Raw genomic sequence first — 27,973 nt, 5'->3', positions numbered from 1 at the left:
GGAAGAGACAGACACCAAGCACGTTTGCCCCCTGCTGGCCTAGAGACATCAGTCTCCTGCTGACCCAGATACACCTGTCAGAAGCAGAGAGAGAGGAGCCCTGTGCGGTACCTAAAACAGCAGTCTCCTGCAAGCCAGAGACACCTACCCTCTGTGGCCCCAGAGACATAGTCTCACTGTAGACCCTGGTGCCCAGTAGACCCAGAGACCCTCGCCCCAGCGACCCTCACCCCAGCAGACCCAGAGACCCTCGCCCCAGCGACCCAGCGACCCTCGCCCCAGCAGACCCAGAAACCCTCGCCCCAGCAGACCCAGAGACACGAGACCCTCGCCCCAGCAGACCCAGAGACCCTCGCCCCAGCAGACCCAGAAACCCTCGCCCCAGCAGACCCAGAGACCCTCGCCCCAGCAGACCCAGAGACCCTCGCCCCAGCAGACCCAGTTACACCAGCCAGTTTCAGAACCACAGGCACCAGACCCCTGAAACCCCAAAGATAACAACCTCTCCCCAACAAGAGCCACCTCTCCTTCCAGCACGAGAGATCTCTGCGTCCTGCCAACACCAGAGACAGCAGCCGCCCTCCAGCACCCGTGAAGGAAGCTCCTTCAGGTTAAAAAGGCTTCAAGGCGCACGATGCTGCTGTCTACCTTCCAGGTGAGGCTCTGTTCCAACCTGCGTGCTCTCTCGTCGCTCATTGGGTGCGGTAATTTGTTTCTTCTGTCTTCGAAGCACTTGGCGCCAGACTTTCAGCGGTGTGGGGCTGGGACAATGTGTAGCTTGTAATGGCGGCTCGCCCTGGGAGTGCTGCGGGGCTGGGGAAAGGCAGGGTGGTGGGTAGTAAACTCCGGCATACGGAGTTACGTAAATAAATAAAACAATTGACATTGCGCGCGCTGCAACGCCAACTCGGCGATGCAGCGCGCGCAACTGTAAATTGTTTTTATTTATTTACTTAACTCCGCGCCTCCAGATGCCGGAGTTTACTACCCCCCACCGCGCCTGGTGGCATTTGTTGAGTTTTTTTTAAAGACAGGCTCGTACATTTCCCCCACACCTTTTAGTGAAGTGCGTCAGTCTGAGAGGCTGTGCCTCGCGTCGCGTCTTGCACTATCAGGGGTCCGTCAGTTTGGCACAGACCAGTGCTTGTTTCTGTTCCAGCGGGATGCGGGCAGTACCAGTCCGTATTAGACCTGGAGTGAGTGGCTGAGAACACGACCGGAAGTAGACCAGGCAAACCCCGCACGGGTTTATGGCAGAGGTTCAAGTGCACTTGCACTTCTGTGCACGCTGAAACCGACGCTCCCGTGAGTCCACAGTCAATACACACTCACCCTCCCTCACGCTCGCACACTCATACACAGGTTTTCCTTCCTTCTTTCGCTTCCTCTATCCTCCTTTCTCATCTCTTGTTATTTCTATTTCCTTTTCTCTCCCATTTCATCATTCTTTCATCTCCTTTCTCCCTCTCCTTTCACGTAGATCTTCCCTTCCTTCTACTCCTCACTCGTCCACAGACGCCTACGTTTCTTTCTTTCTCTTCCATTTTTCATTGCCTTATTTTTCGTATGTCTTTATTTACCGCTCCCTCTTCCCATCGTTTCGCTTTCACTTTCTTTCTTTCACTCTCGCTCCCCTCCCGTGTATTCCAACTTCTCTCTTTGTTTTAACTTTTGGTCCTACCTCTCCTCTAGGCTGTCTCACACAACACCCTTCCAAACGCCTTCACGTGGTCTCTCACGCACCCGCGCGTACACACTCATTTATTTGTTAATTATGCACCTTGCAGAGTAGCGAGACCCAATGCTTTCTCGTATTCTGTGCACACACACAAACATATCTACTTACAAACCACACGCAACAAAAACTTAGTTAGAAAAACAAAACAAACGTATGCAATCTGGATAAAACGTCGTTTTTTAACAAAGTTTTTATTCAGTTATTTTATCCAACTACCAGACGTGAATGAACACATGAATTTATTGTATAAAACCTACGAAAATCTTAAGCACAATAATAAATTCCTTGCTTTAATATTTTTGTTCATTTTTATTTTATTTATAGAATATATTTTAATACAATAAGGCATTTATTCAACTACCCGGCATACGTTTGTTCATTTGCCTCTTTTGCCAACCAAGCACACTATATATGTAAATAAACAACCATAAGGTTCTATATAAAGGTATATGAATTTTTGTAATATTTCATGTTCACATAATCTCAAACACGAGTCGGAGCTCTCTGCCACCCCACAGTTTCCGGGCAGAAAATACACTAGCGCCTAGACTTGAACTGTGCGCGCCTCTCAGCTGCTGCTTGTAGAGGAGACCTGAATTTAAGAATCCCCTCCGTTACATACCGGTATGAGCAGTGTTGAAGAGATGGGCGGGGCCCTGACCCCTGCGCTTGTGCAGCGAGCCCCGCCCACCCCACTTGCACTGAAGTTATCCCCACCAATGGTATTCATTCACCCAAGTGCCAGGAGTAGTGTGATGTGCAGGGGGTAGCTAAGGGCATGTCTGGGTAGCAGTGGTTACCCCGGGCCCGTCCTCCTTTTCACGACCAAGCCAAGCACTCAGGCGCTAGCACCAGGGAAGACGCTCGTGCGAGGGTCACTTTCCGCACTGTGCGCAGCTCTTCCTTCCGTTCCTTGAGAACCACTAATGAAGCCCTGGAAACATTTGTTGTAACTTGTAACCGACGTGCAATGCATCAGCCACTAGAGCATAATAACGCGCACCTCTAGTCCAGTGTTAGAAGTGGGGGGGAACGGAGGGGCACGGCGTGCCCCTACTTTTAAAAATTATGCTAGTCCGTTCCCCTACTTCTTGATTTAAAAAAAGCGTCCCGGGACTGCCCCAATTCAGGCCCGGTTCTAGTAAGGGCTTGAAGGCAGGCGCGAAACGCCATGGGGCTCAAACTGCTTCAAAGCCGCCCCCCCACACCTCCCCCGTCGTGTGTGTGCGCCCGGGCGCGCACACAGACAGTTTTTGAGATTATCGCAGCTGTACCTGAGTACTTCACAGGTCTTTAAAAGACCATTTACATGTTAACGAGGCTTTGTTTATTTTTTCACCCCTTCATCTCCAACAGGGGCATGGCGAAAGGCGACAAATCCTTTCTTTGGCCGCGGTAACCTTTGCCTATTGTTCTGCTGCGTGGATATTTCTTTTTCTATGCAGCGCAGGAGAAAAGAAGTTTGTTTATTTTGATTCACCTTTCCCAACCCCTGCAGCTGCTTATCACTTCAGGCTGCGACACTAAGATTGACTAATGGAGTAAGTAGGAGAATTTGTCACTATTTGTTTTTCTTTTTAAAATCTGCACAGGCGCAGCAGGGCACATAGTTCGTGTGTGCTTCATTTAATCCGTTTTTAGGTCTCGGCTAGCGATGGCTGCGCTTGCGCAGTCTCGCTCGCGAGACATAATGACTTGGGAGAAGAGGGGCTTGAACCCGCCCCTCTTCTTCCCTGTTCTCCATTGGCTGGCCTAGTAAATGCTGGCCAGCCATTGGAGAAGAGGTCCCGTCACTCTAATCCTGCCCCGTCCTTTTCGGATCGGGGGGCGTGTTTTTTGCGAGAAGTCTCAGGGAGGAGACAACAGCAAAACACGCCCCCCAATCCGAAAAGGACACTCCCTTTCTCCGAGGCATTTTCTGCTGTGCCTCGGAGAAAGGCGGTGGTGTCCCGGCGTTGCTCCCTCACCTGATCTCCTACTGTACGGCAGGAGCTCTGTGCTTGGCCGCTGAGGTGACGGACCCGCGTCATGGGCAGCGTCCGTGCTCATTCCGTAACCCGGAGGGGCGGGGCACATCCAAGGTATCCACACAAAGGCGCTGCCCCCCCACACCTGACCCCAAGCACAAAGAGCCCTGCTGAATGGGCAAAGTTTGCACTTTAATTTATATCGCCGTTTTTGACTCGGCAGCAAAACATTTAGCCAACATGGTGATCTCTATCAATTAAACAAGCAGGCGTTATCAGGACTCGGTTCGCATGTAACACCAAGCTCACAATTTTCTGTTTCAAAATTTACCTGACACAAAACAAGAAACAACCACTTTTCATCCAGCAAGAAAAAAAACCGCAAACCTTTCGGTTTAATGGTGGGGACGAGAAAGCTACTCCTAAGTGATATGGCGTAGCTACGGGTTATGGTATTTTTTGTAACTTGTGCCTCAACAGGACAATATGGTGAGTTCTCTTCGGGATTACTCAGTAGAGTGAAGCACCCTTAACACTCTTCCAGACACAGACCCCCTCTCTCGTCACAGATCGGACCTTTTCGTCGAGCCCCTCACACAGCTTTCCTCCCTCCATTTCCACTTTCACCAAAGCACGCTCCTCACTCAGCACGGTCTCGGTTTGTCCGTCACCGATGTCCCTGCCTTTCCTTCCCAATGGTTAGCGGTGCTCCCGGGCTTGTATATAGATAGAATAGGCGGGAGAGGCAGTGGTATGAGTTTAGCACCCTAAAACACGAGGTGGACACTAGTTGCCGATCCTTGGAGTGGGTCTAGGCCTCCAAAATATAGAATGGTGTCCACAGCGCCTCTACATACCTCAAATCTGACGGGCGCGTGCACCTCGAAACGCACCTATCCGATGTTTCAGATCAGACCGCTCCTGCGACTTCACTCCTCTAGAGGGCGCTGTTCCTTTGTTGTTTGATCCTAAGAGCTACAAAGCTAAACATACACTTATGTGCATTAGGATAACAGTTAAGTGCCAAGGCCACGGAAATTATGCGACAGGGGGCAACCAAACTATGTGTCGGGAATTACTTAATTATGCGCCAATAAAAGGCAAAATATATATTGTGGCACATTTTGTAAAAGTATTGCCTCACATATTTTACATTGTTTATATATGTTAACACTTACGGTTTCATTCACATCATTAGAACCAGTCGGACACCCAAATACAGCAACAAGCAACGAATGACGACCAGTCATACTTTGCAAGGGCCTTCCACTGAGCAGCAACACGGGTTGCGGCGTTTTAGTAACCTGATCCGTTTGGCCTAGAAACAGGTTTTTTTTTTTTTAAATCAGCAGATTATGCAGCAGGTGATGAATTATGTGGCAAAACCATAATTACGTGAAACTCTGCAGCCGCAAAATCCCAGCATTTCAGTGACCCAGATTATATATAGCACGCTTCATAAAGTGCAGACTTTGAATGAACATATCATTGTAAACTAGCATAGTGAATTAAATAGTTTATGCCGAGATCTATGTAGAACTGCTAGCGCAAAGTTTTCAGTTCGAGAAAAGAGGATTGGGCCTTTCATCTATCCGAAGATCGATATAACGAGCATCCATTTTGATTCAAGGAAATAACCCTTTACAAAAATGTTAAAAGTTAAGTGCTTTCTATAAATTATTTACACTCCTAGAAATCTATTTTATCTCCTACATTTAAAAGCAAATTAGTAAAATGCACCCATTTCACAAGTACATTTAAAACCCGCCTGTTTTAGAGTACCGAAACAGCAAAAGGAAAGGCACCGACCTGAGGCTAAGCAGGGGCACTTTAATAGAATTTTAGTAAAATTATATATTTATAGAAAATTTCTATATAACCAGTCTTAAGGTGCTAATCACTAATAGACCCCACAGATCCTTTCCCATGGACATAAAATAAATGACAGTAAGAAGTACGAGCGCGCCTTTTCTTAGTCCTATGCTAAATGCCTCAGGTGAACTCAAAATTATTAGTTTCAATGTAAAACTGTAGGATTCTTCACAAGGACCGGTCAGCTCTCACTGTCCCCGCCCCAATTTGTGCCGGAAACATGCTGCGCATGCGCACTGAATACAGCACTGGACGTTGGTGATCTGCCAGGAACGATAGTGATCGAGACAATCAAACTCCCTCCACGTGACTTTGGATTGGAGGTTCTTCAACTGAGGACATTCTACAGCACACTTTACACTTTTGAAGCACAAAGTGCCCTGTGAGGCGAGAATAGAGATGAGGGTGCACTATTCTCCCACACACGACACCTGGGAGGAGGGTTGTTATCTCCAGGTATATGGCACCTGAGTGGGGCTCACTTCGTGCACCAGTCCAACAGACAGTGAACCTAGAAGGACAAAGGGCTCTAGAGTGGCTGCACTTCGAGGGGCCTTGGGCGTCTATGCCTAGCAGCTTGATACCACATGTCGAATTAGCGGGCATTTCCCATCATCAAAGTCATCTCTAAATGTACATCGCGGTCTACACTCCATATTATTTTTAAGTTCATTGTATGTCTTTCCTTGCGATGCTCTACAAGTCAGCCCCACAGTACGCTTTTAAAAGAACAAACCACGTGCACATGCACCTCAGATAGATCTTAAACAGTTGTAATGGTTCATCAACTATACTCAAAACTAAAATTGGCTTCTACAGGACACATTACAGAGCTCAGTGCAGACAAACGAAACCGTCCAAACATGCCATATGGTTTCCAAAAGTGCTTACCACCACCAATGACTACCCAAGCCTTCAAAACACCGTGTTAGATACAACACCTCACACACATCCAAAAAATGTAAATGTGAACGGGTAAATGTGAACGGGTGTAGAACTTAGGTGGATATCGACGTGCCCACAGCAGCATTCACCCATTACCCTGTACCATCCATCATCAGAGGTGGCCAAGAAGTACACGGGCAGAGCCGAGAGTCTGGCTCGGCTCTGAGAGCCCTGGTATGAGTAGAGCCATGAAAATATTTGGCAAGTGAACCGTGCCACAAACATCAAAAACTGACATAAAGTCTCTTCAAAGTTCAAACAAATATACTTCTTTAGCCTTCGGAACCGTTTCACTTTACTACATCAGATTAGATCACTGCATTGAGAAGCATTTATTCAAAGTTTATAAACCTGAATTTGGTAACATTCACTCTCTCCGCCCTGAGGACAGCGCCACCATTGAACTAAGAGGCAAGCGCATCTTCATGTGCGCCCAATATGTGGCCTAGAATCTTATTATATACATGGAGAAAGAATAGAGTACATTAAATCAAACACGAGGGCTTTTGTAGAGCGCACATCCTGAACGCATATATTTGAATCTGCTTTCATATGTGCTAATTAAGAAAGAAGGAGGCTTCGTGGAATACGCAATTTGCTACAGATCACTATTTGGTTACGCAGGGAAGCCGGGACTCATCCTAGGTTTGACTCTTCCATGTTGTGCAGTTCAGCCTCCAAATGAATCTTTCTTTCACCCATTGTTACATCAAAGGTTACTGCTTTGTCTTTCTTGTAATTCTTGGCAGATGGGGTTAGAGCACGAGTGGCACCCAGGGGCGTAGCTTGGTCAGCAAGATTAGGGGGGGGGGGTGAGCTTCAGGTTTTCTGACAACCATGCGGGCATACCATGTTAAAACACATTATAATAGAAAAGGTGCAAAAGAGGAGTTTAAGTGACGGTGGAAAGGAAGCGGAGTGCAGACTGTAAGGAGCGCTTAAAACACAATATTTGGTAAAATAACCAACACTTTTGTAAAACAGACGAGAGACAGTGTTTGTGTGGGTGTGATTTGTCTGTGTGGTTATGTAAAACTTCCAGGTGGAATCCGACAGACTACTCACCATACCCAACTGAAAATACCTGTACCCAACTATTTTACTAGAGAATAGAATTATTGGCACCCCAATCACCCCCTACGCTACGCCCCTGGTGGCACCATGTGAAAGGCTGGCACGTTTTTGGTCTGAGGGTCAAAGAGGACCTTGAGCTGAGCTAAAGCCCGGCATCTGACTCGAGCTTACAGGGACTCGCCCAACTCGAACCATCATACAACTGTACATCATACAGGACACTTACCACCCACCAATCCCCATCATACAACAGTACATCATACAGGACACTTACCACCCACCAATCCCCATCATACAACAGTACATCAAACAGAACACTTACCACCCACCAGACCCCATCATACAACAGTACATCATACAGGACACTTTCCACCCACCAAACAGTGCAGTTACATCAGCAGGTGTAGATCAGGCTAGAACTGCATCAGCAAATGCCTCAAATTAATTAACTTACAAGAAATCTAATGGGCAACGCACAAGCCAAACAACCAAGTTAGCACGTAAGCACCTACACCATAACCCTGGCCACACCCAACAAACTTATAAAGGGAGACTCAAAGAAAATCCAATGCTGCCATGGTTTGGCTACCTGCTAAAGTGTGGAGCGTTCAACAGTCCCAAAGAAATGATCGAAAAAAAGTATTTTGTCATCACTATCAACCTATAAAACATCTGAAAAGCAACAGATGATGAAGGCAATTAATAAAATGCAATTTTGCATGGTGCATCACTTTTCATAGCATCCATTTTCCTTTCTACCTTTTGCTTAATTTCATCATTGCATCCTGCTCGTGGCAAGTAAACCGCCATGCGTCATGGCGAGTCTCCTTAGGATGAGAGAGGGTGGCAAGAGTCCACACAACTTCAGTCTCAGGCAGTATCACTACAGAGCCAGGAATATTTGGTAGGCTTCTACAAGAATTACGAGCACCTTAGGTTCCGAACGGCAGGTACATTACACCAATGGTACATGTTAGACACTCAGACTGCGGCCATAATTATCACTCAAATATCAGCATTACAAATATATATTTGGAAATGCAATCTATATCCACTAGCACCATCTTCATATTTTATGGAAGTACCGACATTTTGCTATTGTATTAAAATCCAGACCTTATAGTTTATTAAAAAAACATAAGCCATGAAATAGCAGCTTTTCGTTTTTAGTAAATACATTTGGTTCCCAAACAGTCGTTCAAACACATGCAATTGAAAAATGTCCACATAACAGGATAAAATAACCCCTTACGTAGGAGTTTGCGGAGTTCCGCGAAGTGACCAAAAAACGCAGCTGCGCTAAGTGAAATTCCGCTAGTGGCAGAGTGCATTAGATCGTGCCGTTTATGCTGATTTTTAGCGTCAGGTGTTTGCCCAGTGCAGGAAAATCAGTGCGAATGTCACCATGCACAGCGGAAGAGGGCACTGTTTTTTCTGCCACTACAGTAGATTTTCTACTCTTGCGGCAACTTCGTCAACACAAACGGATGGTTTTTCAACGCGAGCAGTCGCGACCATCCGCGACCACCTGCTTTGAGAAATCTTGCTGGGTGGTGGCCTAGTGTTGGATTTTCCTCGCTCACCAACTTAACATTGGCGATCGTGGAAAAAACTCCACACCGCAAACGGAACGCTGCGTGCTCCGCGGAGCGAGGAAAACTTCACTAACGAAGGAGAATTCACTGCCCAGGCCTAGTTATACCTCCAATGCCCAGCTACAATTATTTAACAAGCATTTACAATGCAATGGTCTCGTCATTGGTAAAGTTAGAGCTATTGGCATTGCTCATGACATTATTTTTGTTTATGTTTTTGTTTTTAAAACATTTCAAGAAACAGCATTGTTATTTACAATGTCAATAGCTTAATCACTCTCCAATGCGAGACCTAGTGCATTTGCACCCACACACAGATTAAGCTATTGACATTGTAAATAACAATGCCGTTTCTTTACATGTTTTAAAAACATAAACAAAAATAATGTCATGAGCAATTCCAATAGCTCTAACTTTAACAATGCCGAGACCGTTGCATTGTAAATGCTTGTTATCATTATCATGGCCGATGCAGGACAACAATAAGACAATAAAAAATGCCCAGATAACGCTGGGGATTAATGATCCTGCTGGAGAGCAATCATTTCTCTGTTAGTAGTTAAGTGCAGATGAACTGTATTTTATGTGGAAGCTCAGTGGGTTACTGTCATTGTGACAGAGATCCTTGTGTTGCTTGCAGTTCAGAAGTTACAATCCTAACGTAGGACAGTGACCAATGAACTGTCCTCATAGAGCTGTATGCAAACCTGAATGATATAGTTAGAACTTCGCGTTTTTTGTTTTGTGATATAGTTAGAACTTCCCCAGTCTTTCATTATTCTAATGTTGCTAAAATGAGTATCTTTGGGCAGATCTACATTTTTATCAGTAAAGCCAACCCCTAACCACTGGAGTACTCTTTAAATCCTGAGTTTGTGCTTCTCCAGACCAAACCCTCTTAAAATAACTGCCCACCAGTATGGATGACATGTCATTCATACACCTTGTAATCCTCATTGGCTTATGTGACATTCCCTGTAGGCTGATTTACATACTTGTATGATTCGTTGTCTCTGTATAATGTGTGCGTGGTGTAAAGTACTGACACACACTACACTAATATGAGTAGCGCTACACAACAAATGAAATGCATATGAGAGAGGGGCTACATAAAGATGAGGGGCACTGTTGGAGGGTGGCAGTGAGGGAATCCGAGAAGGAGGTAGTGGGAGTGGCTATGGAGCGATGAGGGGCACTGTTGGAGGGTGGCAGTGAGGGAATCTGAGGAAGAGGTCATGGGGGGGGGGGAGGGGGGAGCTAGGGAGAGATGAGGGGCACTGCTGGAGGATGGTAGTGAGGGATTCTGAGGAGAAGGTCATGAGGGGGAGGGGCTACAGCGAAATGAGGGGCACTGGTGGAGGGTGGCAGTGAGGGAATCCGAGGAGGAGGTCATGAGGGGGAGGGGCTATGGGGAGATGAGGAGCACTTGTGGCGTATGGCAGTGATTATTGGTGTGGCGCCAAAAAAGACTTTCGCATCAGCGCTAAAGCCGGCCTTGTCATGGCCTTTCTGTATTTGTTTATTTAATTAGCAGTCGGGTCATAAGGGCTACTGTGGAACATACTTTAAAGTGTGTGCTAATTATATTTACTGCTATATTCAATGTTTTAAGTTTGAAGGTGATTTTACTGATGTTTTTACGGGGAAAAATGAAAGTGGAGCCCGATGGTGCCTGATATGGGGCTGGGGCCCAAGGTCAGCTGTGAGATAAGGTGCACTGGAGAGGAGTAGTGGATAATCAAGCCTGTAAGGAAGTGCGTTGCGGAGTCTGGGGTCAGGTGGAGGTAGCAATGAAGAGGGATCCTCCATGAAGGCTCGAACAGAGGGAGCCCAAGAAGTGTCACTTGCCTGATACTACCACCTCAGAAACCTCCTCTTCCCATCAAAGGAAAATTACATAGAAAAAACAGTTTTTGAGAGTGATAATATTTAGAAAGAGATTTGGAAAAGAGTGCGATTTACTGGGCCTTGTAAGACTAAGAAGAGATAAAGGAGGGCCCGGAGGATTTGCAGTCTGGGTGTTGCTACTCCCAAGATAATTTTGAAAAAAAAACTATAGGGTCAAATACACCATGCCTCTCCGAAAAATCAGAGAGAGCTTGGGGAATGTGCTCTGGAGGTAGAAGTAAGACTTCTGGCAATTGGAAAGGTGCTAGATATACGTTGGGTGTCATCAAGTTCTGTGAGAGCTGTTTGGAATAACTACAAAGGACTTATTAAAGATTTCATGGAATCTTCCGAAGACTCAATGAGGAGTGACATTGAGCAGAGGAAATATGCTGGTTTAAACCGTTTATTAACCTCCCTGGTGTTTGTTGAAAATATGGGCATTTTATATGATGCTCTCACAGAATTGGGTGACCTATCCAGAAGGCTGCAGCGGCGTGATATGACCATATATGAGGCCGATCGTTCAATACAGATGCAGATTTTAGTGTTTGAATCAATGGCTGATGCACCTGGGCCCTTTGTTTGCTACAACTGCGTTAGATGCTGCTGAATGGATGCAGTTTGCTGGTGTAGGACTGCAACAGAACAAAGGCTGTGTTAGCATCAATAGGGCACAGTTCTTTAGGAGCTTAGCAAATAACCTGCGAAAAAGGATGACAATGTCTAATGCATCAAATGTTTCTAGATGCACAACCACAAACAATGATGAAATAGAATACAAAGAGTTAGTACATAGAATGAAACTCCTAAAACCAGTTTATTGGCCAGATCCAGTAGACATCTTATACGGTGAGGGAGAATTACAAAACCTTTGTAGCAGGTTGCATGTATTTGATACCAGGCAGTACATCCTTGGTTTCAGAGAGTACACACAAAATAAAAATTGCATCTCTGAAAGCCTGAAACCACTAATGCACATTATAAACAACACCTTTTCTACCTCCACTGCTGAATGTGAACGGGGCTTTAGTGTAATGATGATGTGCTCACACCACTGCGGAACAGAATATCAATCAATCGTCTGTCTTCTACAATGTTCATAAATATCGTGGGGCCACCTGTCATAGAATTTAAAACTGAATTTTATGTTCAGAAATGGTTAGAAAAAGGGAGGAGAAGTGCAGATGAAAGAAACTGCATGGCTCGGAGACAAATGGCTTATAAGCGTATTTGGAATATTCTGTGATTGGAAACATGTCCCACATTGTAAATGAATTAAATATAAACAACTTGTATATTAAACCTCAAACATGTTTATTGATTCTTTTAATTAAATAAAGTTATAAGCTGTAACTGGTCAGTGAAATGCCAAACGTTCAAAAATTGGTATGTTTTGCTATTTCTAGCCACACCTCCGACTCCGCCCACTAATCCAATCCTTGGGTTATTCCCGCCCCCTGAGTCTCCGCCCACAGTCCCCCTACTATTTTTCGACCACTGCTCTAGTCACAACCTCATAAGCAGCGAACGGTGAAATCCCACCAGGTGCGCAGGGTATTGGCAGCGCTCTATCATTTCATGGCCGGAAAGAATCTGAAAACCGAGCCCTCAGGTGGGAGGGGACTTCCGGTTGGGCTTGGACAAGGAAATGTGTCATTATTGTGACACTGTCAGTCCTGCCTCAGGCTTTAAATAAAACAAATGGAATAATGCATAGGGCTCACTGACGCACGCGCTCTCCATTGTGTTCAAGCCGCACGCACCGAAGAGTTGAGATGTCAACATTTCTTTAAAGAGGTGCCCGTGCCTGACCCTCAGGGGTCCACAAACACCAATAAATACCTTTCCTAATACAAAACACTTTCTTCTTTCAGAAATCAAAGCCCGTCCTCTTGCTGTCCAGACGGACTCACACTGCGGCCGTGGAAGGTAGGTGTCTGTGCATGTTCACGCTGGGACTCACGGGGGGTCTGTGTTTTTTTTTGTTTTTGTTATGCATATTTTATATAGCGCGAACTCGACCCGAAGGTATTGGAGCGCTTTACATAGCACCGTACTTACATTACATATTCAGGCAAGAGGAGATTAAGGGATTTGCCCAGAATCACAGGATGTGGACGCGACCCCGAGGCTCGAACCCTGGTTTCCTGCACCGCAGCCGACGGACCACATCCTCTCCCCTAAGGAGAGGGTCTGATCTGTCCTAGGGTCTGATCACTGCGCTGTGTCCTGTGGTTTGTTAAATGTTCTGTGTCCTAGGGTGAATTGAAGGGTCTCTACCAGGGTTCTCAAACCTTTTCTGGAGTGAGAGTTACTTCTGATCAGTAAAAATCATCGTGAGCTACTAAAGGCCGAGCAACTTGCGCATTTTTCTGAGACACCCCCCACACCCAGCTTCATTGACTTTAAGCCTAATTATTGGTATTCATCAGGGAAGACAAGGAAACCCTTCCCACATAGGATCACAAACTAAAGGAAACGCGTCCAACCACCCACGGTTCACATGTCATAGCTTGCTGACCACGTAGGTAAGTGCTTCAGTGCCACACATTGGGTTCGTAAGTGCTAGAATAGATAGAATGCTGCAACAGAAGGCCTCCCCTTACTTCATTATCAAGTAAAGTAAACAAAGGGAGAAGTTATGTTACAAGTGAATACATATGACTTTTTTTCATGCTCGGCGCTTTGCAGACTATTACAACAGCAACACATGGCCGGTATTTGGAAAGGTAGCAACCCTAGTTTCACTATAAAGCACTTCACTCAGTTCTAGAACACACGCTTCCACTCTGCAAAGTCCAGAAAATGCATAGCCATAGCTCGTCACTCTGTGCAGCACAGCAACACTGTCTGCTACGCCTTCACTCTCTGCCCAGCCTTCTACTTCCAGAAATCCAACTGCAATCTCTTGGCAGCCTTTTATTTCATCAAAACCATAACTTGCAGTCTATTTTACAAGGGCTTACTTTGCAGTCTAGCTTTCACCTGTCCTCACTCAATTATGTTCACACTTCGTCCTGCACTTCACAGATTTCAGTTGCCAGCGTTTTCTGCATCCTACACTAAGCACATCTCCATGTTCACAAAGGCCATTCACTTACAGTACAGCTGTCCTCTGTGCACAATTGCGACACACCCCTAAGGCACACAGGTGTAAACCTCTTTAATTCTGGACTCTGGAGCCTGTGCCTTACTGCAAAAGTAGGAGATGGGCAAGTAAAAAATTATTTTCCCTTCTGACATTATGTGGCATGAATTTTGCGATTTTGCAGTCTGGGCTTTAAAAAGTAGAGAAGAACAAGAGAAAAACCCATCAAAGGGACTCCGTCTTTGACTGGTGGCAATGCCCTGTTTCTGCCTGTTGACACAGGTTGTGTAGCAGAAGGGAAAAATGCAAAGCCAGACGCACAGAGCCTTTATGTTTCAAAAAAATATACATTCATTAATGTTGAGTCGACAGTGCAAGTACATATTTTCGATGTACTGTTATAGTTGGCCTCAGTCTGACCTTCATTTTCAAATTGCCCAACAGTTAAATTACAAAAATGAGGCTCAGTGCATACGAGGCCCTTTGATTTCAACATCCGCACTGCGCGGTGGCTGCTGACGTTAACATCCAAGATCCTTGCATGCTCTGAGCAGCTTTCACGGTCTACTTCAGGCAAATGTGTAGCAATCAGTCAAAGGCTTTCACTGATTGTTATACCACGCTATATGTTTGCCGTTGCATGACAGGCAAAGAGTTTAGTGCTGGCATGGATTTTTATGTTGTCTGCCACCGTGTTTTACTATTGAAGGCAGGCAAATGTACAGCGTCGTAGCTGCAGAGTGAATGCAAGGACTTCTAATTTGAAAGTCGGCTGCCACAGCGCTTTATTACTTAAGGCAGATGTAAAGCGCAGTTGCAGCCCATGTTAAAATCAAAGTTCCTTGCATGCACGGAGCTGCTTTCACTGACTACTACACACAGGCAAATGAAAGCGTGGTGAAGTCAGTGAAAGCAGATTAGTGCAGGCAAGGACCTTGCATTTTAGCTTCGGCTGCCACAGCGGTAGCAGCCCAGTGCCTGCAAGGACCTTTGATTTTTAAGTCACCTGCCACCGCGCTTTATTCCTGAATGCAGATCTAAAGCGCGGTGGTAGCCGATGTTCAAACCAAAGGGCCTTGCATGCAGGGAGTCAATTTTACCAAGTCACTATGCTGCTGCTCGGCCACAAGCCATCTTACCTTGCAGTTACTCCGGGAGGATCAAATGGGAAATACGAAGCGCGATGCCAGCCTGGAAAAGTGAGGTGGCGTGTACAGGAAGAACGTCACGTTCTTCCACCCGCCCCAGCTAAGCTCACTTCAGCCAATCCGAGCAGCTGATTTGAGTGAGAGCGGGCAAGGGCTGATTGCCCTACAAGAGAATGATGGAATACAAAATAAAATGCAAAATAACGTCTTAATAATTAGGAGGCACGAGCTACTCCCAGAGGGTCGGCGAGCTACCGGTAGCTCGCGATCGAACGGTTGGAGACCCCTGGTCTATACCCTAAGGTTTGTTAAGCATTCTGTGTCCTGGGGTTTGTTGAGCATTCTGTGTCCTGGGGTTTGTTAAATGTTAGGTGCGGACCCATGCAGGTAAGAGCGGTGGGGCCGGAGGGGGTAGGGAGATTCAGGCACGTAACTTGAACCAAATTATTTTAATACTTCCGGCAAAGTGTCCTTGTATAATGTAACTGGTGCTCAAGCAAGGTGCCTCAATACCTTCGGATGGAGTTTGAGGTGTATAAAACTGCAAAAACATACAAAGCATGCAGCTTAGGGTGACCAGATCTTGAGAACCAAAAACCGTGATATTTGGGGAGCATAGAAGGATTAACATTTTTCATCCACGCAATGGCGCAGAATGACAGCTATCATCAACATAAGATCACAGAAGATGCATTAAGAAAGTAAATACAATGTAATTTCTACAATGAAAATAATACCTATTAATTAACTTGCTTACTTATAACAGTTGCTAACTAGCAAAGCTTTAGAACACCCAAGAAAGTGCCTTTCACTGTTTTCAGTCAACCCCTTCTAAAAACCGGGACATGAGGCAAAATGGCCGAAATCTGCCCGGACAGTTGGTGAAAAACCGGGACTGTCCAGGCAAATCCGGGACGTCTGGTCACCCTAATGCAGTTACTTTTCAGGAAATGCATTCTCACACTGTGGCAGGAAAAAGTAATTTGCAGCTTTAAGGAATAGGTAGAGTGAAGATGCAGGGGCTCTAGGAACGGGTGAAAAAACAACAAAGCCTCGTTATCAAGTAAATGGTCTTTTAAAAACCTATGAAATACTTGGGTGCGGCTGCGGTAAGACACCAGACCAGCTAGCCCACAGCAGCTCAGGAACTGTGTGTGTGTGTGGGGGGAAGCTGTCTCAGCCCAGGCTGACACACACAATGGGGGGCTGAAGCCCTTTGAGCCCCATGTGCGTTGCACACCTGGGGGGATTTGACAGACTACCATGAAAGGAAATTGAATAAATAATTAATTTTCCTTATCGACTGTTGCAATCCTCCCCCCCCCCCCCCCCCCCACTGCTCTTTCACTCTTACCTGCATGAGCTGGTACTGGTAAATGTTCTGTGTCCTAGGATTTGTTAAACATTCAGGGTCCTAGGGTTTGTTAAATGTTCCCTGTCCAAGGGTTTGTTAAATGTTCTGTGTTTTTGGGTTTCCTAAATGTTACGTATCGTAGGGTTTGATAAATGTTCCGTATCGTAGGGTTTGATAAATGTTCCGTATCGTAGGTTTTGGTAAATGTTCCATGCCGTAGGGTTTGTTTAATGTTCGTGTCTTTGGGTTTGTTAAATGTTCTGTGTCCTACGTTTGTTAAATGTTCTATGTCCTGAAGTTTGTTTAGTGATCTGCGATCTAGGGTTTGTTATCTGCCCCAGTGTGTACCATCCTGATGTAGGTCTTCGCTCAGCCTCGTCTCCATGTCCGCGTGACGCTGGCTGAGATCCGCTTGAGCTTGTTTTGTTTCGGATCCAGATCCGCTGGATTTCTTGTCTTACTCTAACCCAAGCTAGCAGTAGGTCTTATCCTCTCTCTTCTTCCTGTGCAGCGTTGGAAGGGTCCCCCCTGGAGAAGGCGGTCACTAGCAGCTTTGCTTCTTTTATTCATGGAGTGCAGTTGGATCACTTGTCCCAAGTTGTTCGACACCGCAGCAAGCGCATGATCCTGGACAGCATCGGAGTTGGATTGGTGGGAAGCACAACGCATGTGTTCAACATCGCCTTGGGATACTGTCAGGTAAGATGAGGTCTGGAACACACCAGGCAGCACACTATGGAGCAATCATCCCTTTAAAAGGAACCCCTACACCACAGGTGGCCAACAACACCCTGAGATCCCACAATTTGTGGTTAAGTTTGTACTAATCGATGGAGCATTGTGTGAAGTTTTTTGGGAGTCCCAGGACAGTCCCTCAAATTTTAAGAATCAAACAGGCACATGCATCAACCATTTTTGCGAGCGCAAATGGTGCGATTAGCAAAATTCGGCCGTTTTCGCCGGCAAAAAGGGCTTCTGCGATGCATCAACCTGACAGCCTCTCGCAATTTAACAAATTGCAAAATATTGAGATTTCTTAAATTGTGATTACATTTAAGGAATTGCAATTTGCGATTCTTTAAATACAATGCATGATAGAATCGCAAATTGCGATTTTTGCTAGTAGGGGGCGCAAATTACCATCAATTTGTACTTGATGGTAATTTGCAAAAACTTTGAAAAATGCACTAAAGTGCATTTTTCAAAGTTGTAGGTTACACACAAATGCCCTTGGAGCATGGAGGTGCACAACATGTGTGCACAGATCAATTTCAGGGGTGCAACAGGGTGTCCTTTTGGCACCCTTGAAATTGCATGCGCAATTTGCGAATACCTATTGGTACCGTAAATTGTGTATGCAATCTCCCATTCATTCCTATGGGCCTACAGCCCATGGGAATGAATGGGAAGGCATTCCTTAATTGCGACTCGCAATTTGCGAGTCTCAATTAAGGATGGTTTGTGAATCTCTAATTTCATAGCAATTCCTACTTGCATAGGTTTTTGCAATTCCTAAATTGCTGTTACAAATGGGGGTCTCTAGTTGGCAATGGCTGGCCACTGTCCAAGTAGGGACCCTTCTTTCTAAGTCAGAGTAAGCGGGCTACACCCTTTGATAACCCCTGCTCAACCCTGTGGTAACGTAGCACGGGCAGCTAGGCTTATCTCAGAGGCAGTGTGTGAAGCATTTATGACCATACACAGTAACACAATGAGGAACACTACAAAAAGACACCACTCAAGTAGTTATAAAAAATAATTATCTTTATATATAGACTTAACACAAGATCAATAACAGTAAAAATTCACAATACTAGGAAAATAGGGTTACTCTTAAAATGCTGCAAAAATAGTTCAGTGTGCAAAGAGGAGTTGTCTCTGCGACCCTTTTACTCACAAACTACCTGGATTCTGTAGCAAAGCAACCAAAATGCCGCTAAGGAGTTGTAGCGATGATTTTCCTCACGCGTGACCAGTGATGCGTTGAATCCTTGCCGCAAGGGAGGATTATGCGCTGATCTTTGTGAAGGACAAAGCGACAAACTTCTACAAGCAAAGCCGGTGATGCGATGAAATCCTTGCTGCGAAGGGAGGATGATGTGCCGAGCCTGTTGCGTGTGCGATCTTGTTGCGATGAAAAGAAATGGTGCCTCGTGAGGGAGCGACAATCCTGATGCAATGCGATTAAAAATGGCGAACACTCGGCGTCCGCGCTGCGGTTTGTTGAGCATTCTGTGTCCTAGGGTTTGTAGAGCATTCTGTGTCCTAGGGTTTGTAGAGCATTCTGTGTCCTAGGGTTTGTAGAGCATTCTGTGTCCTAGGGTTTGTAGAGCATTCTGTGTCCTAGGGTTTGTAGAGCATTCTGTGTCCTAGGGTTTGTAGAGCATTCTGTGTCCTAGGGGTTTGTAGAGCATTCTGTGTCCTAGGGTTTGTTGAGCATTTTGTGTCCTTGGGTTTGTTGAGCATTTTGTGTCCTTGGGTTTGTTGAGCATTTTGTGTCCTTGGGTTTGTTGAGCATTCTGTGTCCTTGGGTTTGTTGAGCATTCTGTGTCCTTGGGTTTGTTGAGCATTCTGTGTCCTTGGGTTTGTTGAGCATTCTGTGTCCTTGGGTTTGTTGAGCATTCTGTGTCCTAGGGTTTGTTAAATGTTAGGTGCGGACCCATGCAGGTAAGAGCGGTGGGGCCAGGTTGGAGGGGGTAGGGAGATTCTGGCACGTAACTTGAGCCAAATTATTTTAATACTTCCAGCAAAGTGTCCTTGTATAATGTAAGGTGCCTCAATACCTTAGGATGGAGTTCGAGGTGTATAAAACTGCAAAAACATACAAAGCATGCAGCTTAGGGTGACCAGATCTTGAGAACCGAATCCGTGACATTTGGGGAACATAGAAGGATTACAATTTTTCATCCACGCAATGGCGTAGAATGACAGCTGTCATCAACATAAGATCACAGAAGATGCATTAAGAAAGTAAATACAATGTAATTTCTACAATGAAAATAATACCTATTAAATTACTTACTTAGAACAGTTGCTAACTAGCAAAGCTTTAGAACACCCAAGAAAGTGCCTTTCACTGTTTTCAGTTAACTCCTTCTAAAAACCGGGACATGAGGCAAAATGGACGAAATCTGGCAATGTAACACCTTGCCAGGCACAGCCCTATTCAAGTGCAGGAGCTACCCCTTCCCATACTCCAATGCAGATCTCTCTATTCAACCCAGGACTGACTCAGCCTGCCCTGTCCCTCCAAAACCAGACAGCCAATACACATAACAGCAGAGCACACTGGAAGGCTTAGGCAAGAAAATGCCTACTTTCTAAAAGTGGTATTTTCAAACATCGAATATAAAAATAAACTTCACTAAAATATGTATTTTAATATTCTGAGCTCGGGCATACTAAATTCGTTTTTCCACCATGTTCTGTGGGTCAGTTAGGGCTATAGAATGTAATAGCCAAACCTCCCATTCTGGCCTATGGAGAACAGGTAGCTTTACAGTAGTGAAAAGTGAAATTGGGTGTAATTCACTACCGGGACATGCTACACACATCTGAGCATGTTCTACCTTATACATACAATGCACCCTTCCATAGGGGTGGCTTACATGATGCCAAGGGAAGGTTCTGGGGCTGGGAAGTGGGTGCACTTCACGGCCAAGATGGCAGTACGAGACTGCACACAGACACTGCAGTGGCAGGTCTGAGACACACTTTACAAGCTGCTTCTGTGGGTGGCGCAAACCAGTGCTGCAGGCCCATCAGCAGCATTTGGTTTACCAGCCCTGGGCACACACAGGCCACGCTACTAGGGACTAACGGGTAAACCAAATAAGCCAATCCTGGATATACCAATTCACATGTCATATTTACACAGGGAGCACTCGCGCTGTGGCACTGAATGGCAGTGGCACAGCGCCCAGAGCATCTATTACCAGCAAAATCAGAGGATACCACAGCAAAAAATGGAAGGGAGACCCACGCCAATGGTGCCAGGTCTAACAAATACGATTCCTTAATAATCGCAATTAAGGAATCGCAAAAGCCTACATTGATGCATGTACCTGTACGCCTTTTATCACCAGAGTCCTGGGGCTTAACCCTATTACTGAACACAAAAAACTGGGCACAAAATACACCTTTTTAGCACTTCATCTCATTAGTAGCAAAGTTGTGCAGTTCAACCTTCACTCAAGGAGGTGCTGTGGGATTGCTATTCTAAACTCAATGAAACGTCTAATAGTAATTATTACATTCTTGTCCAGCCAGTGTTTTTGCTCAAAACGAAAAAGTGCTTTACCTTAGCCACACAACATAATACTGTACAAAAAATATAGGTGTGCAAGACAAACGTGGTACACAGAAATTAATGTAACAATTTCTGTTTGAGGAAACTAGTAATTTCCAGTCCTAGGGCATTGTGTGATCTCTTCAGCGTGATCTCTGGTCCACTGCCCTATCGAGAGACTGGTTAATGCAGGTCTTCTTGTCCCCCCCATTTCTGGGTTCTCCTCCCTGTCTACCACTCCTCAGCAGAGCTATGGTTAGGTTTGTGGCAGCGTCTATCATTTTCTCAGGTCGCAGTTCTGTTAATGCTCTTCTTACACTGTAGGAGTCAGTCAGCTCTTCCCCCTCAAGGCAGGCCTCTGGCAGCTTCTCCAGACAGATTTGTAGAACATCCTAGTTCCGGTTCACAAACCTGATGAAGAGGCGTTAGTCGTCAATTACGATGATCCTCGAGCACAGAAACGTTTCTCATGACCACTGGTGGGAAATCCTAGCATTCTGGTAGCGAAATCCTCAAACCCTGGCTAATAGGGTCTACCCAATATTTGTTGCAAGTTTGCGGATAGTTTGTGCATTACACAAGTCTAAGAGTTTCAGGCAGTTTCCAACTCTTGCACATTCCTCCTAGAAAGGTTCATGTAGTCATTGCCTCACAGCGGAGTTCAGTGCAGTTTGTGCTGGTATTCCTGCCGCTCCTGTAGAAACTCTACCTGAGCGGCAGCACGCGCTCACAAACTTGCCGTTTGCGATTGAACTTACCGTTGGCGATCGCGAGCAGGGAAAAAACTCCGCTGCACATCACGAAGCGGATTTTTCTGCACTCCGAAACTCCGCGGAGGGCGAAGTGCAGAAAACTCTTCAAACTCTGCGAACAGAGTGAAGTTCACCACCCAGGCCTACAAAAACGTCTGTCCTGCCACTAGAATTTGTTAGAGCCTCCACTCTCAATCTTCTATAGTCTGGTGAGCTGATGGTAGTCACTTTCAGATAAGGAGGGTGCAGTTGGTGCACCTCTTGAGACCTTAAAGCCCAGCTCTGAGTCTTGTTCGGTTTTGTAAGGAACCATCGGCCCACACTCATTGTTATGACTCCTTCGGTTATAATAAAACAAATGCAGCAGAAACTCAATATGAGGAACTCGAGGATCGACACTCTCCCGAGCCATGCATGAGACCATTTCCACATAACAAACTCTCACCTAATTAAAAACACCCACCGATTATATGTGGTGAACAAACCTATTAGATTCTGTCTTGCGAGAAGACTGGCCAGGACCACGGCAAGCAACAGAATGTGAATGCATCAGACCCCAAAAAGAAGCCCCCGTGCTCTAGGAGGTCATAGATGTCGACCATCAAGAGAAAGCATGTAAAAAACAGTGCAACCGACCATAGACCACCGCTAAACCTTTAGACCTCAGGTGGCATCATCTGCTCAGACACTCTCAGATAACAGACAAGACAGGAAGGATCACAATGGATGTCCACTAACTAAATTGATGCAAATTATTAATGTTCAATGTCACTCTGAAATAGTGGCCGATAAAAGACGTCATGAATGCATGCCGCCAAATAACCACTGCAGTTTTAATCCACTAACCCATATCTATTTACCATCAGGCTGGCATTTTGCTAGTAAGGGTAAGATGTACGACCATTCTAAATTGTGACTCGCAATTTGCACTCGATTGCGAGTCGCAAATTGCGAGTCGCAAATTATGAGTCGTAATTTAGAATGTACAACCGTTTCAGACACTGATTGCGATTCCCAATGGGGTCGCAAAATGCGAGGCTCATGAATATTAATGAGCCACTCGCAATTTGCAACCCCATTGGGAATGGCTGGCCCTTCCAGGGATGGTGTCCTGTGATGGGTTATCTCCTACGCAGCCTGTGGCCCTGTACTATCCTGTGCATGACTCATGTATATGTAGCTATACTCCTAAGTGGCTCCTGATACATCCTGTGGGGTTTATGTCGGTGCATTATTCCATCATAAGAGTTTTCTCTCTTTCTCCACGAACAGGACATGTATCCCTCTTCTGCAACAAGCTCTGTTTATGGACGACATGGACTGCGGCTCTCCCCCACTCTGGCTGCATACTCCAACGGAGTGGCGGTAAGGCACCGGGCAGCTGCCTCTCATTCAATCAATTGATTAACCTATCAATCTGTGTGTAATGTCAGTGCAACTGTGAGGCTGAGGTGTGAGGGTGGAGATCAGACAGCTTTACACTCTGGCTGAATCTCCAATCCTGATTCACATGAATATGGTTTAACACCAAAATAACCTCCCAGGTGTGATCTTTGAGATTCTAGGATGAACATGCACACTCAATGTATGTCGTTCTCTGTTTGTTGTGCGGCAAATGGACTATTTATTCTCTAAAGGAGTCTAGAAGGCGATGACGTAGATTCTCTGCTAAATACTAGGTCCTGCTTTTCTGCTCCTCTGCCCTCTTTGGAGAGGGGTTCTCTGAGACAATAGCACAGCTGAATGTCCAATTGTGAATTTTGGGATCATCTCCCTTCTGTACTATATATCTGTAGGGCAGAGGAATAGTTAATCTTCTGAATGACATCATGTATCCTTCACCTTCTGTACAGTTTTCCTACTGCTGTGCAGAGCTCCTATTGGTCAATGAAATATTTGATCTTCTGATTGGCAGACATTGGATCCACCCTCTTCAGTACTGGGCAGCAGTGCTATCTCTGAATATTCTTTAAAGGTCCCCTAAATCTCCTCTTTTCTCTTCCCAGACTCACGCTATGGACTTTGATGACACCTGGCACCCTGCCACTCACCCCTCGGGTGCTCTCCTGCCTGCCCTCTTGGCTACTTCTCAGATGCTGCCTGTGGGTTCAAGGCCCAGCGGTGCAGACCTCCTGCTGGCATTCAACGTGGGCATCGAGGTGCAAGGAAGACTCATGAGGTTCTCCAGTGAGGCCAGCAACATCCCAAAGAGGTACGGTGATGCACACCAAGACGATGTATGTATCGAAGAGCTATGAGCAATGCTGACAGAGGGTTTTTTAAACCGAGGAGCTATGAGCAATGCTAAAAGAGGGTTTTTTTAAACCGAGGAGCTATGTGTCATGCCCACAAATGACATTTACATTTCAAGCAGTTATCCATGATGTCTACAGATTGCATTTACATACAGAGGGTCCATGCATGATGCCCACAGAGTGTGTTTAAATAACTAGGACATATGTATAATAGCCACAGAGGATGTCGATATATTTAACTCGCATGTATAATGCCCTCAAAGGACAGCAGCATCATCAGAGAGCACATATAATGCCCACAGAAGGTGCCACTATCTGACCACCGTGTGCATTTATACCCCGAAAGAATGTGTGATGAGCACCAAAGACAGCAATAGTGCCAAGAGGTGCATTTGATGTTCTACAGACGCCAAAACTATGCCTCCGAGGCATGTATGATGCCCACCAAATAAATACATGCAAATGGCTTTTAGTAGGTTAAAAACATTTTATTTTCTTAATGTGCCAATACCCCACTATATCATTAGTAATACAAGTCTGACTTCACTGCATGATATAATTAGCATTATATATTACATATCTGACATTGCTGTAATTCCTTAGATATAAATGACTCACGTTAACCTGCATTGGTCACTGTTCACAGTGCATTCATCTCTGTTAACTGCCTACCTCACATGCAAGGCACATTATAAAGGTAAAGTGCAACTAACAGCAGGTAATACTTGGAAGCACCTGGACAGTAAAGCTATAAGTAACAGTCCTCTGTAATGTCCCCTCACAGGTAGATAACCACCCCCTGTCCCCATCTGGGTGATGCTACAAACTACAGTAGTCAAAGCAAGCAAGCTTGGCATTCTAATTCTCAATCTTAGCCTTTCATCTGCGGTGCACAGACCTCTTTTTATCAGTCAGTCAAAAACCTTTATTCACTATATTTCTGTAGCATAAAAGCACAGCGAATAAATACTAACACAATGGAAATGCAATCAAAATGTCAAATATTGTGTCATATAAATCGATCCTCCCTACCTTGTGTGCGGATTGATAACCGGCACATGACCAGCAACAAATCAGAAAGAACAGCTCGACCCAGCACAAGACCCGAGTGTAACAATCTCATATTATTGCACGTTTCCTTCGTTTTAAAATCTGCCAAAAGAAAGAGGCCGCGAGCAGCATGCCAGGGAGCCATGCAGCTGTTGTGAGAACAGCAAGGCAGGTCTGCAGTGTCTGAACTTAAAAACTTTAAAAAGTGGCACCTCATGGTATCATAGTGAATGATCTCACAATATATTTAACAACCCAACCACATTATCAAACAAGGGACCTTCTGGAACCCCTACTGTTGGCAGCTGCTGATGATGTGTAAGATTGAGTAAGAGGATACGTTTTCTAATACTGTTCAGTGGATGGTTCATTAAATATTCCACCGCTAATGTTACTGCCTTACATCATTACAGGCCTGACATGATCTGATCGCGTTTTCACTCTTCACATTAATCACATTACTTCACTTGGCATAAATGTCTCATTTTTCTCTGTCCCCTTCCAGGTTTCACCCTCCCTCTGTGGTTGGCACCATGGGCAGTGCTGCTGCGATAGCCAAGCTTCTTTCCTTGAATAAAGACCAATGTGCCCATGCTCTGGCAATTGCCACTTCCCTGGCAGGGGCACCCATGGCCAATGCTGCAACTCTTGCCAAGCCGCTACACATTGGCAATGCCACCCGTCTTGGGATGGAAGCAGCGCTTCTAGCTGCCCGTGGGATGGAGGCCAACCCCCTCATCTTGGATGATGTGCCCGGCTGCTCAGGGTTCAGCGCTTTCTATGGTAACTACCAGCCGTCACCCCTGGAAATGCCAGGTGAAGACTATAGTTTCCTCCTGGAGAAGCAAGACATTGCCTTCAAGAGATTCCCTGCACACTTGGGCATGCACTGGGTCGCAGACGCTGCCATGTCAGTAAGGAACAGACTAGTCAATATCATGGGTAGCTTCAATCCCTCTACCATCCAGAGAATTATTCTGAGGGTCCCAGTGTCTAAGTACATCAACAGGCCCTTCCCTGAGTCGGAACACCAGGCCCGACACTCGTTCCAGTTCAATGCTTGCATAGCCCTCCTGGACGGAGAAGTGGGCATCTCTTCTTTCGCCGAGGACAACCTCACGAGACCTGGTCTGATCAACCTGCTGGAGAAGGTGGTGCTGGAGCATCCAGAAGACAATGAAGCCAACTTCGACAAGATGTACGGAGAGGTGGTTCTTCTGCTGGAGGACGGGACTGTCCTGATCGGGCGGTGTGATACCTTCTATGGACACTGGAGGAAGCCCCTCAGCCAAAACTCTCTCCGTGAGAAGTTCCGCTCCAATGCTCTCCATGTGCTGCACCAAGACCAGGCTGAGGATATCATTGAGATGGTGGAAGATATAGAGTGCCTGGAAGACAGCTCCAGTCTGGCCTCCTCCCTGCAATAGGCAGCTGTCAATCACAAATATATGCAACAGCTGTCTTTGCCCTCAACTGTATCACTTCAATGGAAGCAGTGAGGTCCATTCCTTCTGGAATCCCTGGAAATGTGAAAAATATGTTGTTAAAAATTCTTGTGTGAATTTTATAACAAGCCAATCATAGAAATATATTTGTCATTTCAGAGTGCCCAAAACTAATTAACCTTATAGAGCCCTGGCTCCTTATAACTTCCCAATGGGGGACAGTCTGATGCTATTTCTGGGTTGACGCCTTCTGAGTAATCCATTTTAAACTAAATGATTTATAATTCAGTGCACTACTGATTTTATAAGCAATTTGATTTTATAAGCAATTTTGTATTTTCTAATAAGTATATTTATTTTTTAATAATAGTGTGGTTGGCTACAGTAATGTGAATTTCAATGTTATTGTCGGTCATTGTTGTGTAGTTTGATGCAGGGCATTGGCTGGTCCAAAGCTTGTTTTTCGTAACTCATGCTGTCCTATTTATAGAGAAGGCCTAACCCATGTACCATGTGAAGGCACTTAGTCCCGCTAGACTGAGTGATGAACTAATGAAGGATTCCCAAATGGTGGTGGTCGTCACTGCTTGAAGCCAGCTGACCCTGCTAAGATGGACTGTGGTGATGTGACTGCTTCTTCACCAGGAGAAATCTGTCAAACTCTCAGCCTCTCCATGGGGAACCCAGCAGTCACATGCTAGCAGGTAGCACAGGGCATCACCCAGCCACAGTATTCAATAATTCCTGTTTGGACACATACTTGAGGTGTGCACTGGGGCTGAGGGTTGAGTGGGCATGTGTTTATCAGCTGGCCTCAGTGAAGTCAGGTGTTCATCTGATGTGAAATAGGAGAGGACAAGCATCAAGTCGCAGGACTTTGCCTTCCAAGGACGGCTCAATTTCAGCCACAGAGCAGAAGCGAATCGGGACTGCAATACCTTTGATTTCTGTCATCTGTTTGTCCCGCAACAAGATGTATTTTTGCATAAACTCAATAAACTATTTATTAACTTTGAGCATATCATCTATTGAATAAATAACAAGCATTAAATCCGTAACTGTGACTCAGGACTGAGAAACAACACAGGCACCCCCATGCATTCTGGTGTGCCATATACTGGATATGTGTGATTTGCATTTTGACAACTATAAGAGGTCAAATGCCCACAGACCAGGAAGTGTTTACAAAGGTGCAGTTCTACCACGCAACTGGGTAGAAGAAATTTGGATTACTTGCATGGGCACATGGAGCCTGTCTGCTTTTCTCACCTTCAAACTACTCTAGCAGAAGTGTAACTTCCACCCACTCTGACCACCAGAGAAGCCATTGAAAAGTCAGTCAGGAGAAGGGCAGCTTTGGAACTGTGGGGCACAAGGAACAGAGTTAGTACCGTGTGTTGGGTACTAAAGTAACCACCAGAAGGACACTAGACATGGGTTCACTGTGCCATAAGAATCAAGCTATACCCTACTGACGATCCCCAAATTGGGCAAAGCCATTCTGGGGTTGAT

At 45.5% G+C, this 27,973-nt stretch overlaps 1 protein-coding gene across 1 annotated transcript; it reads left to right on the top strand.

Moving 5' to 3' along the window:
* Positions 1-20: 20 nt before the first annotated feature.
* On the top strand, positions 21-27,477 carry LOC146788924 (cis-aconitate decarboxylase-like). The gene is made up of 6 exons (XM_085630490.1): positions 21-655; positions 12,956-13,010; positions 17,183-17,370; positions 22,984-23,076; positions 23,718-23,923; positions 25,522-27,477. The coding sequence occupies exons 1-6, from the start codon at positions 635-637 to the stop codon at positions 26,441-26,443; spliced, it is 1,485 nt and encodes a 494-aa protein (XP_085486616.1). The 5' UTR covers positions 21-634; the 3' UTR covers positions 26,444-27,477.
* Positions 27,478-27,973: the final 496 nt, after the last annotated feature.

This window comes from Triturus cristatus, chromosome 10 (assembly GCF_964204655.1).
Source record: "Triturus cristatus chromosome 10, aTriCri1.1, whole genome shotgun sequence".
Taxonomy (NCBI): domain Eukaryota; kingdom Metazoa; phylum Chordata; class Amphibia; order Caudata; family Salamandridae; genus Triturus; species Triturus cristatus.
The sequence above is the reverse complement of the archived record's forward strand: the minus strand, read 5'-3'. Positions and strand labels throughout refer to the sequence as shown.